Source organism: Apteryx mantelli, chromosome 19 (genome assembly GCF_036417845.1).
Source record: "Apteryx mantelli isolate bAptMan1 chromosome 19, bAptMan1.hap1, whole genome shotgun sequence".
Taxonomy (NCBI): domain Eukaryota; kingdom Metazoa; phylum Chordata; class Aves; order Apterygiformes; family Apterygidae; genus Apteryx; species Apteryx mantelli.
Window position 1 is genome coordinate 10,234,672 of NC_089996.1, and position 12,100 is coordinate 10,246,771.

At 64.6% G+C, this 12,100-nt stretch overlaps 2 protein-coding genes across 2 annotated transcripts; both read left to right on the forward strand.

Annotated features, from left to right (window-relative positions):
- Positions 1 to 232: 232 nt before the first annotated feature.
- On the forward strand, positions 233 to 3,064 carry LOC106500028 (protein CD300H-like). Its single transcript, XM_067308457.1, has 4 exons — positions 233 to 846; positions 994 to 1,329; positions 2,053 to 2,167; positions 2,539 to 3,064. Exons 1-4 carry the CDS (start codon positions 813 to 815, stop codon positions 2,897 to 2,899), a joined length of 846 nt encoding a protein of 281 aa, XP_067164558.1. The 5' UTR covers positions 233 to 812; the 3' UTR covers positions 2,900 to 3,064.
- A 3,400-nt stretch (positions 3,065 to 6,464) lies between these two features.
- Positions 6,465 to 11,732, forward strand: LOC106500029 (CMRF35-like molecule 6). Its single transcript, XM_013961710.2, has 7 exons — positions 6,465 to 6,510; positions 6,648 to 6,986; positions 7,815 to 7,980; positions 8,892 to 8,998; positions 9,595 to 9,647; positions 10,223 to 10,366; positions 10,775 to 11,732. The coding sequence occupies exons 1-7, from the start codon at positions 6,471 to 6,473 to the stop codon at positions 10,907 to 10,909; spliced, it is 984 nt and encodes a 327-aa protein (XP_013817164.2). The 5' UTR covers positions 6,465 to 6,470; the 3' UTR covers positions 10,910 to 11,732.
- Positions 11,733 to 12,100: the final 368 nt, after the last annotated feature.

A 12,100-nucleotide genomic window follows, 5' to 3' on the forward strand; every position in this document is an offset into this window, starting at 1 on the left:
GGCTCTTTCTGAGGCACCATGAGGAATGAAGCTGCCAAAAAGGGAACTGCCGGGGAAGCAGCTTCACTTTTTGCAGAGCCTCTTTGGGTTCCTGAAACTTTTGGTGGAAACATTTAATCGGGGGAGAAAAGCAAAAGCTGTCATTCGAAACCCGCGTTTGTGCCAAAGGGGGGGGGGGGGTTTGGGGAAAACGAGGCACTTTGTTTCATCAAACAAACCAAAGCAGCCCGGTTTTCACCGGCAGCCAGCGCGGGAGCCGCGGAGCCGGCTGGGCACCGTGCGCGGGACCCCAGCCCCGAGGGCGCCTTCTCCTCCAGCACGGGCGCCTTCCCAGCTCTTGCCCCCCGTTGCAGCAGGGCTCATGACCATCTCCTTGGAGCCCCCCTCCAAAGGCGACCCTGACCCGCACGCTCCCTCCTCCTCCTCCGTCCCCATCCACAAAACCCTCCCAGCGGCCCAGACCGGTCCGTGAGCAGGGGCTGGCCGGGATTCGGTGTCTCGGGCCGGGGCTGGGGTGCCCCCCGCACTGCGGTGTCTCGCTGGAAGGCGGCTGCCGTTTCAGCGACGGGTCATGAGACGCTGCCGGGGTGACTCAGACTCCCTGGAAGCGGGGAGGAAGCAAGCGCCTGCAGCGAGATATCCAGGGTCCTCCATAGGCGCGCGGAGGAGCGAGCGCTGCCCAAGGAAGTGACGGGGGGGAACGCGCTTGGGAAACCCTCTTCCAGCCGGGGCGCTTGTAAAGGCTCTGCCCGACGGGGCGTTTTGTGGATGGCCGCGGGGGAAAGTCCTCGTCGGGAGGAAAAAGCCAGAGAATGAGGATTTTCCCCATTTGGGTCCTTTTCCCAGGTGAGAACAGGCCTCCTCCCGTGGCCGGCGGAGGGTCGGAGAGGGGGCTTGCGGGGTCAGCGAGGAGCCCAGGCTCAGCCCCCTCCTGAACCCCCCCGTCCCGGCGCCGGGGGCGGGCAGGACTCAGCGGCCCCCCCTTCCCCGCAGGCGGCTGGGCCGTGACGGGCCCCCGGCGGGTGAGCAGCGAGCCAGGCGGGTCCCTGTCGGTGTCCTGCAGCTACGAGCCGGGCTACGAGCAACACCCCAAATACTGGTGCCGACTGGACTTCTTCTGGCTGTGCCTCACCTCCATCATCCGAACGAACGGCTCGGAGGCCCGGGTGACGGAGGGCCGGGTGTCCATCGGGGACAACCACACGGCGCGCACGGTCACGGTGACGCTGGGGAGCGTGGTGCCGGCGGACGCCGGCTGGTACCGGTGCGGCGTGGCCAGGACGCTGCGGCTCGGCTTGTGGCACGCCGTGGAGGTCGTCGTCTCGGCAGGTAACGGTGTGCTCGGCTCCCCGGGAGAGCCCGGAGCGTGCTTTGTGCCCCGTGCCGGGGGGGTGCCGGGGGGGCAACAGAGACCCGCTGCTTTGGCCGGGGACGGAGACTGCCGGGGCGACGGAGGCGGACGAGGAACGGACGAGGAGCAGCCACAACAGAGCCTCTCCCTTCCTCCCTCCTGCTCGGCATTTCGTCCCCCGCGGCCTTGCTGGCAGCCCATCCTCGAGCCCCCTTCCCGTAAAAGCCCCCCTTTTCCCTCCTGCTCCTCCACAGTGCTCCGTTAATCGCCTGTGGTTAATTGGGGATGTGCCCCATGCCCAGCTCTCTCGGGGCTGCTGGCAGTCCGGCAAGGCGGCGATGCTCTTGCACAACATTTCTCCGAGGAAAATATAAATATTCAGCCTCGGAGCGCTGCACTTCTGGTATTTCCATGGCTGGTTTTTTTTTTTGTTTTTTTTCTACAGCTGTCAGCACTTTCCGCACCCCCCGGAGACGGAGCCGGCCCCAGCAGCGAGCGCCGCGCCGGGCGCTGGTGCAGACGGCGGCGATGCCGGCGGGGCGGCAGTGCGGGGGGCTGGGCTGGGGCCACCTCTGGGGCCACCGAGCCACCGGGGCCAGGCTGCGCCTCGCCTGGAGGGCAGGAGACCCCGGCTCCAGCTCCGGCGGCGCTGAGGCCGGGGTTCCCTCCATGGCTCTGACTCTCTCTCTGCTTCCTTGCAGCCGTTTCGGCCACGACGGAGGCCAGCAGCCTGGCAAAGGTGACACAGAGCAGCGGCACGAGCCCCCCGGCACCCACCCCTGCGCGCCCCATGGGCTGCACGGACCCTCCAGCGCAGTGAGTTGGGGTCGGGGTCCGGATGTGTCTCCGAAGGCGGACACGGCCCCTTCGCCTTTTCCCCGCGTGTCCCAGGCGCTGCCGACTGCAGTGGCCCCCAAGAGCATCCCGCGGGGCCGGCGGGGAGGGGGGGACAGAGCAGCGCCCCGCTTCGCCCCCACGTTGCCTGGAGCTGACCGGAGAAGCCTGCATGGCTCCAAACAGCCACGGGGACCTCAAAAAGGCCGTGGGGACGGTGCGGGGCCGAGACTCACCCCCGAGGGTCCGCACCGGGGCAGGCTCAGCCCCCAGCCCCTCTCCCCGTCGGCGTCTTCGCCCCCCCGGCGGGATGCTCCAGCTTCACCGTCCTTTCTCTCGTTCCCGCTGCCCAGGTCCTGGCTCGGCATCACCTACTTGCTGCTCTTCCTCGGCGCGAAGGTGCCCGTGCTGCTGGCCTTGGCGTGCTGGAGCAGGTGCAGGAGCCGCAGCCCCCGGGAAAAGCCGCCGCCGGGCACCGGGGCGGCCCCATCGCGGACGGTGCCCCCTCCGCCCCCACGTCCCGCCGGGGACGAGCCGCGGCCCCTGGGCAGCCCCGCGGCCGGAGCTGCCGCACGCCGGGCGCTTGTGCCCCAGCAAAGCCTGCGCCCCCCCCGGCAGCCCCCGCGCTGCTTCCGTGCTGGGCCGAGAGGGGATTTGCCGGGGCGCGGAGCGCTTCCTCCGCCAGGATGCCCCTGGGGTAGCGGCACCCGGTGAGGCTCAGCGACGTCGGCCGACCGGGGGGAGCACTTCTCCCGTTCCCCCCGGGTCCCGGATTTGCACCCTCTGCGCCTGAGCCGGAGCCCCCGTGGGACTGACGGGGCTCCCAGGCCTGGGCGCAAACGCGTTGCCGTCTTCGATGTGCAGGAGCTGCCGATTAAAGATGGTTCTGCAATAAAGCCTTGGTCTGTCTGTCCGTCTGTCTGCCCGTTGCCTGCCGGCCCCTGCTCCGGCTCAGTGTTTGCAGCCTCTCCTGCAGCAGGGCCGGGAGCCTTCCTTCCCCTCCCGGGAAAAGCACCCCGTTGGCTTTCCTCTAGGAAAGCCCATTCCCCAGCAGGGCAACTCTCCACCCGAGAGTGGAGCTCGCGTCGGACACAGCTGCAGCATGGGCCCCTTTCTCGGTGCTCCTGATATTTTCCAGGGTCTGCGGCTCCCCAAAGCCTGCGCCGTGCCGAGCGCCTTAGGAACGCTGCTGCTTGCGCGCGTGCCACACGCAACGGCCGACGCCAGCGGCCACGGCAGGGCCAGCAGCGACGTCCGCCGCGCGGCATCCCGCCTCCCACGGCGCGGCCAGCTTCCCTGCTGCTCCCCAGCGAAGCCTTGAAGACTTGGCTCTTTCTAACGTTGTTTAAGGAACTGAAATGCCAGAGCTGCTGGGGCGCTTACAAAGCAGGAACTTAGGGCGAGCTGCGGGCTCAGGTTGCAAAATCTCCGCTGCGGATGCAACGGTTTGGCTCTTCAAAGCGCCCGGCGGTGAGCGAAGTGCCCGGGCAGGCTCCCCGCGGCCAGGCGCCCGGCCGGCGCAGCGGCGGCACCATGCTCTCCCTGCTCCTCGGCTGGGTGCTCCTGCCAGGTGGGTGCGGGGACGGCACCAGCTCCCGCTGCCGGGGCGCTTGGCGGGCAGTGCCGGCACCCCCGGCTCCTGCAGAGCCGATGGGGATGAAGGCTCGGCACGGGAGACCAGGGCGCTCCTGGCAACGGTTTGCTTCTTCGTGGGGTGCAAGGCACGCTCCGGGTGCTCCCGGGGCTCAAGCCCGCTCCCTTCCAAGGCCTTTCCACCCAGCGTGTGTCCCCCCAGGCTGCCGGGCCCTGTCGGGGCCCCCCGCGGTGGATGGCTGGCCGGGAGGATCCGTGTCCGTGGAGTGCAGATACGAGAAAGGCTTCGAGATGGCCCCCAATTTCTGGTGCAAGCCGGGCTTGGTGCTCACCTGCTACGGCTGGCGCTACCTGGTCGCCACGGCCCCGTCGCGGCCCCAGGAGCGCCGGGGCCACTTCGCCATCGCGGACAACCGCTCCCGCCGCGCCTTCCGCGTCACCGTGGGGAACCTGTCGCGGGAGGACGCCGGGACCCACCTCTGCGGGATCGCGCTGCTGTGGAGGGACCTCAGCCACGCCGTGGAGGTGATCGTGGCTGCGGGTAAGCGCCTGTCCCCTCTCCTCGGGGCCAGGAGGGCTGCTGGGGCTGCTGGCCCGGGGAGGGGACGTGGCATCACATGGATAAGGTACTTTTCGTGTCAGCCCCGGAGTGCCAAGCACTTCCCCGCGGAATAAGGGGAAATACGCCCCAGCCCTGCCCTTGCCCATCTCCTCACCAGGTGGCTGCGCAGGTTGAAGGTCTGGTCCTTGCAGGCACCAGCATCACCCTCGCCCGGTCCTTTCCCGATGCACGGCGCGCCTGCCGGGGCCGCCGGAGCGGAGGGGAAGGGGGCCGGCGCAGCAGCCCCAGGGCAGGACGCGGAGCACTGCGGCGCCCGTCGTGCCCTGGATCAGCGTCCCCCTTCCCTTCCCTTCCCTTCCCTTCCCTTCCCTTCCCTTCCCTTCCCTTCCCTTCCCTTCCCTTCCCTTCCCTTCCGCTCAGCAGGGCTGCCCAACGGCACCGAGCTGCGGCCGTCGCCCTCTCCGCGGCCAGGGACTGGCCCCAGCGGTCCCAGCCCCCCCCGGCGCGTAGGTGCCACCCTGGGGTGAGTGTTGGCGCGTCCCGCGGGCACCGGCCGTGCTTTGGGCAGAAGCGTTCAAGGCGGTCACCTCCGCTCGGGGGGCAGCGCCGTCCCGCTTCGCCCGGGGGAACGGAGCAGAAGCATCGCGGGGCACCGCACGACAGCGTGGGATGCGGCAGTGGCACCGCGGCCGAGGGCTGCGCCTGCTGCGGGCGCCGGGCGGGAGGCGGCACCGGGAGCGCGGCACAGCCATGGCCCCTCGCCCGCAGGTCCCCGCTCCTGCTCTGCTTCCTGCTGCTGGTGGCCGCGAAGGGCCTCGTCCTCCTGGGCCTGGCTGGCGCCGCCATCCGGATAAGTGTGCGGGACCGGAGGAGCGCCAGGCAGGGGGCACCCGGCGGAGCAGGTGAGACCCCCATGCCCGTCCCATAGAGCCCGGGTGCCCCGTCCGGGACCCAGCGGGGACGGCTTCTGCCCCAGCGCCACGAGCCGCACGGGGGGAGCAGCTCCCAGCCAAAGCAGCGGGAGGAGCAGGGCCGCGGGCGCGGACCTGGCGCGGATGCGGATGCAGATGCGGATGCGGACGCAGATGCGGATGCAGATGCGGATGCGCCGCCGGCCAGGTCCCAGCCGCAGGCCTTCGCGCTCGAGGGGCGAATCTCGGCCAGCCCTGCTGAGGGCATCAGCGGCTCGCGTTTGGGCATCCCTCCCCGCCACGCAGGGCCCGCGGAGCGCCCGTCCCCCTCCTAAAGAGGAAGAAAACGTCAGACGGAGGCCTGGGCGCCGGAGGAAGAGACTGCCGCTCTCCGGCGAACGCGGCGCCTGTCAGCTGGCAGCCGCCTGGCGCGGCTCCTCCGCTCCTCACCCCCTTCCTCCGGCCGACCCCGGAACGGCTGCACCGGGAGCCCGGCAGCCCAGCAGCCCGGCGCCCGCCCTGGGCGACGCGCGGGGACACCGCGCAGGGCTGGCCCTTCTTCTGCAGAGATCCCCCGTCGGGGCCTGGACCCAGGGACGGTGACAAGTCAGGTTGTGTCTCTGCTAAGCGTCACCTTCAGCACCGCTAGACCAGATGTGACCATTTGCAATAAAGCTGTCTCCTCGCCTTCTCCAAGGCCAGAGCTCTTGACGGTACCAGCAGCTGGTCTGTGCGGCAGGATTGGGTTCAAGCCAGTGGCCAGTCCGTGGCTTGTGGGAGATGGACTGTGTGACACCCAGACCAGGTCCCTAAGTGTGGGCCACAGGATGCTTTGTATTTCGTGCTGCCTGTAACCCTCCTGGCCCCAAGCCCTGCCCTAATTCCCAAGAGCTTCTGCCTAAGGGTTTGACCAACAAAGCTCAGGCTTTAGCAAGTCAGTGCCAGGGATGACAGGAGCGAGGGAAGACCGTGAGGGTCCTGGTGCTTCCAGGGGACGAGGGGCATGGCACGGGGCAGCAAGGGCCAGGGCATGGTGGTTGCTAGCAAAGAGGGGAGGGCAGGAAGTCAATGGAGATCTAGAGGAAATGAGAAAGTCCAGGATGACCTCAGCAGTGACTTATAAAGACGCTCGAAAGGAAGAGGAAGCAAAGTGCCAAAGTACATGCAAAGAGGTGCACGTCCAGCGAAAGGGCTGCCTTGTGGCCTGCAGCGCCCGGCCATGAGGCTCGCCCGGCTGCTCGCCTGGATGCTCCTGCCAGGTAGGGCCGGGGGAGCCCGGCGGCTCGGACCGGACCGGGCTGCGCCGAGCGGGGCCAGGCCGGCAGGCACAGCCCGACAGCGTGGGGCGAGCAGGGCAGGCGGCAGCGGGACTCCCCGGCTCTGTCTGTCTCTGCAGGCTGCTGGGCAGTGACGGGGCCCCCCACCGTGCAGGGGCGCGTGGGGGGGTCCCTCTCGGTGTCCTGCGCGTATAAGAATGGCTTCGAGACCCATGAAAAATACTGGTGCAAACCGGGAATAATTTACACCTGTGCTGATCAAACTCACATCATCAAGACCTCAAAGCCTTGCTCCGTGGTGCGAGAGGGCCGAGTCTCCATCCGGGACAATTGCACGCAGCGGGTGTTCACGGTGACCGTGAGGAACCTGACCGAGGGGGACGCGGGCACCTACCGGTGTGGGGTGAGAAGGGCAATTCGTGATGACAGTCACACAGTACATGTGAAAGTGTCCCCAGGTAAGTTGTTATGGGTCCCCTGGGCCAACGCTGCCGTCCCTGCTGCCAAAGTACAAATGACGGGAGCAGGGGCTGCGGAAAGGGCGGTGGGGAGGAGGTGGGTGCCGGCCCCACGGGACGGCCAGGCGATGGGTCACCTGGGTCTGCAGGCTGCTGCGCCTGGGCGCGTCTCACCACGGCCCCTTCTCGGTGCCCGGCCACCCCATCCCGTCCGGGCTCGTGCTCTGCTTTCCCCCCTGCTCTCCCCGTCCCCTTTTCCTCCCTGCTCACGTCCTGCTGGCACCGTCTGTGCTCTCCTCGTCGTCTTTTCCAGCGTTAGGGAATCCCTCCCTGCCCAGGGCTGCCTCACTCCCCGGTGTTGGGGACCCAGCGCGTCTGGGCCCGGGGCTTGGGCACCGTCCCTCACGCCGGGTACCAGCCCCTGCGGTGGGACCCTTATTTAGGGTCACTGTGTTGGTGCCTGCCGTTGGTGCCCAGACCCCGTCCCTGCAGGGCGAGTGCACCTGTGTGCACGTGCATGCGGTGGGATGTGGCTGCCGAGCTCCTGCGGCGAGAAGCCTCCCTCCCTCCCGGGCAGGGCAGGGGCTCGCAGCCCTCCCACCCCGGGGACCGTGCTGCGGCGCAGCGGGGGGGTGGGGGGTGACTTCTCCTGGCCCGACGGTCAGTGCATCACCTCTGCCTCGCTGCCAAATCCGCAGCATTTCCCCCAAGGAGGCAGCGAGTCGGGCTGAGCCTCTCCTCTTTTTTCCTTATTTTGTCTTATTTTGTCTTTTTTTCCCCTTTTTTCCCTTTTTTTCTTTTTCTTTTTCTCTTTATTTTTTTTTACAGCTCCTTCTTCCTCCTCCTCTCCCCTGAAACCGGCATCTCCCTCAACTGCAGGGCACCCTGCTCTCACTACCTCCACATCAGTCCCCACTCAGGCATCTGCCCAAGAGAAAACTGCTCAGGAAGAGAGAGCCGACTCCTCTCCCCACGGAGGTGCCAGCCCTCGACAGTGAGTACAGCTGCCGCCCGTGCCGGGATCGCCTTCCCGCTGCCGGCGGCGGCCACCTCCACGTGCGAGGTCTTGCAGTAGAGGGTCCCAGTAGATCCAGCCGGTGCAGCTGGAGCCCTGCAGCCCTCCAGGCTCTTCTCACCTCCCTCCGAGGGTTCGGACCTCCTGCTTTTGCCTTTAGAGACCAACATTGCATGCCATCAGCCACCAAACCTGCATGGAGAAGGATCTCAGCACCTCCGATGGGCTGGCCCCGCCAAAGCCCTGTCTGTCCACTGCATCGCTTGCAGCTTAAGCAAGATGCAGGATATGGCCAAGCAAGAAGTAGTTTCTGACTGCAGTGGTGACACCATTTCCTTCCCCAAAACTCAGAGGGACCGCTTGCTTGCAGAAAGTCCAGTAGGCACTGAGCGGGGCCCTCTTCTGCCTCTTAGTCACATCTAAATTCACCCACGGGGCTGACAAAGTGTGAGATCAGAGTGGCAGAACTTCCTCCCCCCCGGCCTGTCTCGCACCTAGAGGTGATGCAAGAGGAGGGGAAAGCCGAGGTTTCCCAGCAGCAGGTTCATGGGGTAGCCAGCTTCCCGGGACTAGTCCCATTGACACATCACCCTTGTCTGGTTGCCCACGACAAGGAAAGTCAACAAATAGTGGAGCTAAACCAGAGACAAATCAGACCCAGTAAGTGATCCTTAAAATCCTCAAGATGCAGCAGCGCTCAGAACCAAATGTCCTGTTTGTTCCTAGTTTAGTTTGTTCCGTCTCCAGCTTGCAGACGGAAAACCACGGAGCCTTGGTTTCGAGGCATTAGGTCAAGCAGAAGCAATCACCTGCGCCTGCTCCGTGGTAGTTACTTCTGGGTTTGCCACTGAAGGAGAAGTGTGAGAGCAGAAACTCTATTTTTCTTGCAGCTTGGACCTCGTCACAGACGTCCTGACTCCGTTCATGGTGGTGGTTCTTCTTTTGCTTGTACTTGCTGCCGGAGTGTTCATTAAACTGTCCAGGAAGAGGAAAAAAGGCAGGTGAAACAGCATCACTCTGAGACAGTGTTTCTGTGCCAGAGTCTGTCTTTTGCTCTATTTGTCTTTGTTCTCCATTCCCTCTCTGATCCACCCAATTCCTGACCTCCGTTGGGTGACTTCTCTGCTTTTTTCGCCTTGTGACCAAGAGGAGAAGATCAGGGAGATCTCTCCTTACCTGGAGAGAGCAGCGGGACAGTCAGATGGGTCCTGCTGCCCCCAACAGAGGCTCTGGCACGGCCGTGGTGTGCCACCAAAACCTCTGGGGAAGGGCAGATTTGGGGATCCGTATGGCCCCGCACAGCTGAGCTGGTCTACGCGTTGCAGCTTCCCCACACGTGCTCGGTTTTACCGGCCAGGCTTGCAAACGCTCAGATGCAAAATTTGAGCAAAGGATGGGGGGAAGGCTGGGGATGGCTACCCGCCGGCAGATGGGATCTGGTTTTATTTAAAGAAGAGCTTTGGTTTAGATAAGTAACAGAGCAGCGGGTTCCCCTTCTGCTCCATGGTGGGATCTGCAGTGACCGCGCAGTTCCGATGCGTTTCCGAGCCTCCGGTTTGCCCTTGTGTCTAACTGCATCTGTGTTTCCCCCAGCCCCGGCCGGAGCACCCATAGAGATGGGCATGACCCGCAGCGCCTCGAACACGGTAAGGCAGGCCACCGCGCGCCCTGGGGTCGCTCGCTCAGAGCTGTCCCGCGGCGGGGAAAGGCTGCCGGCGAGCCGAGCAAACCCGCGGGCGAGCAGCGGGTTACGAGCACATACAGACTGCAAAATGCGGAGTTTATCTCCTGACTGCAAAGACACGGCACTAGGATCCGTGGTGGTGCGGGACTTGCACCAGACCGTGGTGTCTCTTCCCTGCACACAAATCCGATGCCGCTGGGGAGGAAGCAGCCTCCGGACGGTCCGAACGTCGAGGGCCTGAGGCTCGGCTCTCGGGGGAAGCCAGTAGAGCGGGGACCGCGCACGGCGCTGCCGCGGGGTGCTCGTCCCCCCAGCAAAGCTGGTCTCAGTCTGGTTTTCTCACCCACAAGCTGCAGTTCTCAAGAAGCAGCCTCAGTCACCGCGGCGGAAACTAATTGCTTGCTTTTGACGTCCTGCGCTTGGCATGCCGGCAATTTCTACCCATCGCCCGCAGGTTTTGCACAGGGAGCACCGATTTCTAGGCTAGCTCTTCCAGACGCGGTTCCTCGTGCTGAACGCCTCGCGTTCGTGTTTCAGGGCACCGAGAGCAGCCTGCAGTACGCTGATCTCGACCACCCTGCGGCCCCGGCCGACGGCGAGCTGTTGTACAGCAACATCAAGGCTTTCCTCAGCCTGGCGAGCGCTGAGACCAGCTACGCGGAGATCAAGCCGCGCCGCCAGGTAGGAAAATGCAGGGCGGTGCCGAGCAGGGGACGGGGACAGGGCTGGGGTGCACGGGAGGGACGCGGGGAGGCCGGTGGCGTGGGCAAAGGGCTGCGAGGAGGAACGGGAGGGGTGGGACACCTAAAGAGGGGGTTTCCACGGGGAAGTGCCTGCTCCATATGCGAATGACCCCGGATAACACGGGCGCTCTGGTGCTTTCTGCTCCCTTCGGCCGTTCCTTGCAGCAGCGCGGGAAAGGACGCTCCACAAAGTGGCCGAGAGGTTTTGGCCGACAGCTCGGAGGGGGCATTTCCTTAGAGAAACCCTGCAAGCTAGAGCCCTTCAGCTAGAGGAACTAGGGCTCCACCTCAAGTTTGTGCTTTCCAGAGAAGGAGGCTTTTTTTTTTTTTTGCTTTATTTCCTCAGAATTTGAAAAAGGAGAAAGAGGCTGCTCATGCCGCGGCGAGCGCGTCCCCCCCGGAGCAGCAGGAGGTCTACGCCAACGTGGCGCGAGCCCCGCATCCCGCGGACCCGCTCTACAGCACTGGGGTGAAGCCCTGAGACCCGTCGGCACTGCCGCTGCGACCGGCGCCAGCACCCGCGTCGGCCGAGGGCCCCCAGACACTCTCAGACGGCACGGGGCAGGCGGGAGCCGGCCGGAGAAGGGGCACGGTTGTTCCCGCAGGCTCGGGTGTTTCCTCGGAGCAGCTTCCCGCAGGGAGAGCGAAGCAAGGAAGGCATCATCCCGTTGCGTTTGGGCACCTCACGCCCAAGGCGGCGATGGTGCTGGAAGGAAAAAAGGAAAAAAATGTTACATTTGGGTAGCCCAAGCCAGAGAGCAAACGCTCTGGTTTTGGAAGAGCCCAGCGGGGGCTGTTTCCAGCGTGGGGTGAAGGCAGCAGCGGAAGCACACGCATCTCCGAGTGTCTCCTGCCGCGCTCTGCTGACGCTGTCACGCCGCCAGTCCCGTGCCGTCCTTCCTCTTCATTCCAGCCGAGCCTGCCTACTGCCACGCCGGGGACGTGTCCTGTCTTGGCCGACGAAGATCCCCCGGCTCCCCCGCGGCCGCTGCCCAGTTGATCCCAGCGCCGTGGTTTCGCCATTCCCACGCGGATTCAGCTGCTGTGCCGGAAGCAAGCGAGCTTTTCTGACCCCGGCCAACCCCTGTGGCTGCTCCGCATGCGTTTTCTCTGCTGCTCCGTAGCACGGGGCCGTTTCTTTATCCTGACAACTCGTTTCTCCGCCAAACAGATGGTGGGGGATACGCGGTTCTTTTTGAGTTTGAGTTGAGTGTGTTTAAAAGTTTCATTTGGGGAGAAAAAAGGGGAGACTTTGTTAACTGTCGGAAAATTTTCATTTCAGGGTTTTTGTAATTAATATTTTATTCAAGAAGCCAAGTGAAACATTTCTACTTTCTCGAAACAAAAGGTCGTTGGAGGCACGTGTCTGCGGTACAACGCTTGCGGCTGTTCCTGGCAGTTGTTCAAGAGTCGATATTCTTCCTGTTTTTGGTCAGAAGCTATAAACACCCCAAAATGGCCCCGGGATCAGACGTCCCCCCCCGCCAAGGGAAAGGCTGTCCTGAGCCTCATCCCACATAGCCCTGCTCCCTTCTCCGCCTTCCCCCTCTCTCTTTCATCCGTATTTTATGCACTAACCCCCTTGCAACTCGTTCGAGTGCAAGGAAGACGACTGCTGCAGCCTGCTGCCCCCAGTTAGCTCTCCGGAGCATTTAAGAAGCAGTGAACAGCT